Consider the following 3856-nt stretch of genomic DNA (forward strand, 5'->3'; position numbering starts at 1 on the left):
CTGGGGGATTGAACCATGGTCCCTGTGCTTTGCTTAGCTTAGCTTGTTCTAAGTAGGTGCTTTAGACCACTGAGCCATCTCACCAGCCCGAATCTTCTCTTTTGAAGATGCAGAAAGGGAAAGTGACTAGCCCAAGGTCACCCATCAAGAAAATGGCAGGCAGCCAGATGTGGTGGTGCAGGCATGTAATTCCAGCACCTAGAAGGCTGAACTGGGAGGGTTGCCACAACTTTGAAGCCAGCTGAGCTACACAGTGACTTCAAGCCCAGCCTGACCACACAGTCAAACCCTGTCGAAAGAAAGAAAGAAAGAAAGAAAGAAAGAAAGAAAGAAAGAAAGAAAGAAAGAAAAAAAAAAAAAAACAAAACAAAAAAAACAGAGGGCCGGGGAAATAGCTCCATAGAATAAGCACTTGCCTGGCAAGTGCAGGATCCTGAGTTCAATCCCCTGTACCACAAAAAAAAAGAGAGAAGAAAGAAGAAAGAAGAAAGAAGAAAGAAGAAAGAAGAAAGAAGAAAGAAGAAAGAAGAAAGAAGAAAGAAGAAAGAAGAAGAAGAAGAAGAAGAAGAAGAAGAAGAAGAAGAAGAAGAAGAAGAAGAAGAAACAGAACATTATAGACCTCCTGTGCCCCAACCACTAAACTGAATAACTGCCTCATCAAAAGGTTTTACATGTAACTTTGGGAAGCCATGAATCATATGAAGCTGGGGTTATCAGACCCATAAAAGTGGAAAACTAAACCTTGACACTATGACCTAAGGGATTCATTCCCAGGCATTCAGCACCATGATGTGGTATGGATTAAAGCCTACACTAGATGGACTCCCAGAGCCCCTTCTCATTCCCAAGAGGGGAAACATGAGAAGCTGCCCAAGCCACACACGTGTAGGACGTGGCACACAGAGGGAGAGGAAGACAACAGACCCCCCCCCCCGTGTGGGGCCCACTGCTGGCTCTGGGCCAGGCACTCACAGGCAGGCAGCCTCCCGGGAGGGCAGCTGGGTGCAGCGACCTCCATTGGCGCACGGGCTTCCGTCCAGGCAAGGGGGGGCTGCATGGGAGTGAAGGAAGGTAGGGGTCAGACAGGCGCCCAGGAACCCAACCCACAGGGACTGTCCCCCTCCCTCCTGCTGCCAGGCAGCAGCTGCACTGGGCTGGGGGTGTCTCTGTGGGTGCAGAGGGCCCCCATCCACAGTTCCCACGGCCCCCCGCCCCAGTCCCAGCTGTTAGGGATGCAGCTGTCCCTGCCAGCTCGAGCCCTGGGAACCACAAGGCAGGGGCAGGAAGGAGGAGGGGCTGGTTTGTGCCAGATGTGGGGGCTCAGGAAGCTGCCAGAGCTAAGATGTGTGACTGTGGGGTGCAGTCAGGAAATGAGGGTGCTGTTGTTACAGGGAGATCTGCAACTCCTTGCAGGAGTCTTGGACTACTGGAGGGGCAGCGAATCCTGGGGCTATGGATCCCCTTTCTGGGTGGCTCCAAGGTAGGCCTTGGAATACAGGCCAAGGCAGGTAGCCATGAGTACATGAGAGAGAACTAGCTCCAGGTGTTGAAGGGATGGGTGTATGTGTGGGGAGGGGCAGCTGGTGAGCGACAGGTGCTACCTGTCCAGCATCCCCATCCTGAGGACTGTGTCCCTCTTGAGTATGTAATAGTCCAACTGTCCTACCAGATGGATGAGGGGTGTGGCAGGGTTTGAGCTAGTGGAAAACTGTGTGGGCAAGTATGGGGCCACTGTGTGTGTGTGTGTGTGTGTGTGTGTGTGTGTGTAACTTTAAAGAGGGGAGGTGGGGAGATAGCTCAGTAGAATAAGCGCTTGGGAGAGCTCAGTAGAATAAGCGCTTGCCTGGCAAGCACAGGGTCCTGAGTTCAATCCTTGGAACCGGAAAAAAAAAAAAAAAACGTAGAGCTGGGCATGGCACTGTATGCCTATAATTCCAGCCCTTGGAAAAATGAACCAGGAAAATCACCATGAGTTCGAGACCAACCTAGACTACATAGTGAGAGCCTGTCTCAAGAGGAAAAAAAAAGCAAAGAGGAGACAGAAAAGGACAGCGACCGAGAAAGACCATGAATGACAGAGCAAGTTGAAACCCTATCACAAGGAGAGGGCCTGTGGGTGTTTGTACTCTGAGGGGCTCTGAGAAATGAGCTTTGAGCCACCCTGAGGGTGGCCACACAAGCCACTTATGTGTTCATGGACTTGGTGGGGCAATCTGTGCAGGGACCTGGACACATCCCCGCTGTGCCTGTGCAGCTAAATGTGAATCTGCCTGGGCATGTCAATGCCGGCGGTGTGTGTGCGTGTATGTATGTGTAACACCAAGGCAGGTGTGTACAGGTGTGCGTGCTGCATGTGCACCATCAGCATCTCTTGTATGTGCGCACTGTTATCTATAGGTGTCCATCTATATGTGCCCAGTGCAACCGTCTGTCTGCACCTATGCTGGGGTGTGGCGTGGCCTAGCATCTGTGTCCAAGTGCTTCCCCGTGTGTGAAGGCAACGTGTATGCCAGACCTCTGACTAGTGAAGCACTACATGTGTGCTCAACCTTGACTCTGTAAGCATGCATGCCGCCTGTGCGTCTCAAGGGAGCCCAGTGTCCGCAGTGTCTGTGGTACGCTGAGTCCGCCAGCCATGCACATTCGCATCCCTGCAGCGTATGACCTACAGCTGTGTGTGATAGCCTTGAGTGTGCGCGGGCTCCTGCCCTGTCTTGCCCGCAGGGGCTCCCAGGCCTGGCCCGGGAGCCCGATTCCTCTGCACTCCCACCCCTCGCACCGAGTCCCACAGTGGCACCCGGGACCCTGGCCCTTCCCCCGCCGGCCAGGCGTCCTAGGGCTAGGGTAGGGGCTGGGGTGGGGGCGCCCCCGGAACCCCGGCTCCGACCCCGCCGCGGGTCCCGCTTTGTCTGGCAAAGAAAGCGCGAGGCCGGTCGGGGGGGGAGGGGGTGTCTAGACGGCGCGGCCATTGTCCCAAGCGGGGGAGGGGAAAAGCGAGGAGGAGGAGGAGGGGCGGGGGCCTGGCCGGCTGGGGAGGGGGCACCACGGCCAGAAAGGGAGTCTCCAGGCTCTCGCCCCTTCCCCACCCGCACAGAGGCGGGTCTCGTGGTTGCGGGGTCCTGACAGTCGAAGCGAGCGAACGCGGGCGGGTGGGGAAGGGGGCACTCGTGCTCGCCTGAGCTCCGGTCCGTGCGCTCCGGCTCCGGAACTTGAGGCGCGCCAGCCTGGGAAGTTTTCTAAGCTCTAGAACTTCGCGCCCCTCCCCGCCCCCAGCCCAACCAAGCTGCCCGGGGGTCGGGAGCCGGGGGCTTTTGTGCAACAGGTCCTAGGCCGGGGAAGGTGGGGGGGAATATTTGGGTTCCCATCGGAATCTCACCAGGACCCCAAGTACGGGAGGGATAGGGGTGCGCCCCCTCCCACATCTTGAGTCCCAGAAACCCGTACCTCGAGTTCCCAGTCTGGGACTCCTGGGTCCTCTAAATCTCCAGCCTCAATGGTTCGGAGGTCTCTGTTCCACAGGCCCCTGCAACCCTGCACCCCCAAATCGGGGTCCCTGCGCCTCCCGTGACTGGCACGCCGTCCCCAGCTCCTGCACCCTCAGGCTCTGGTCCCCAGATCATAGGACCTCCCCCACTCCAGAATTAAAAAAGACCTGGCCCCCATCCCCCCACCCACCTCCCACCCAGCCCTCACCTGCAGCCCCCAGCCCCGCGAGCAGCGACAGCAGCAGCAGCCGAGGCAGCGCCCCCTTGGATGATGGCAGCGGTGGCGAGGACATCGAGCGGCCGCGGCGGCCCCGGGCCCCCGGCCCCATGGCGCCGGCCGCGACCCTCCCTCCGCCTACTCCTCCTCCTCC

The 3856-nt window shown here is 57.5% G+C and overlaps 1 protein-coding gene across 3 annotated transcripts in view; it reads right to left on the bottom strand.

Moving 5' to 3' along the window:
• Notch3 (notch 3) overlaps positions 1-3844 on the bottom strand; it is a 39985-nt gene extending 36141 nt beyond the window's left edge. For 2 of the 3 annotated variants that reach the window (XM_023716836.1, XM_004632628.2), the window contains exons 1-2: positions 3694-3844; positions 973-1051 (exon numbers count right to left, since the gene is read on the bottom strand). In XM_023716836.1, the coding sequence (XP_023572604.1) occupies positions 973-1051; positions 3694-3814 (200 nt within the window). In that variant the 5' untranslated portion in view covers positions 3815-3844. Of the gene's footprint in view, positions 1-972; positions 1052-2549; positions 2669-3693 lie in introns of those variants that run through there. The other variant, XM_023716834.1, reaches the window with a different exon arrangement.
• Positions 3845-3856: the final 12 nt, after the last annotated feature.

This window comes from Octodon degus, unplaced genomic scaffold (assembly GCF_000260255.1).
Source record: "Octodon degus isolate 3935 unplaced genomic scaffold, OctDeg1.0 scaffold00050, whole genome shotgun sequence".
NCBI classification, from domain to species: domain Eukaryota; kingdom Metazoa; phylum Chordata; class Mammalia; order Rodentia; family Octodontidae; genus Octodon; species Octodon degus.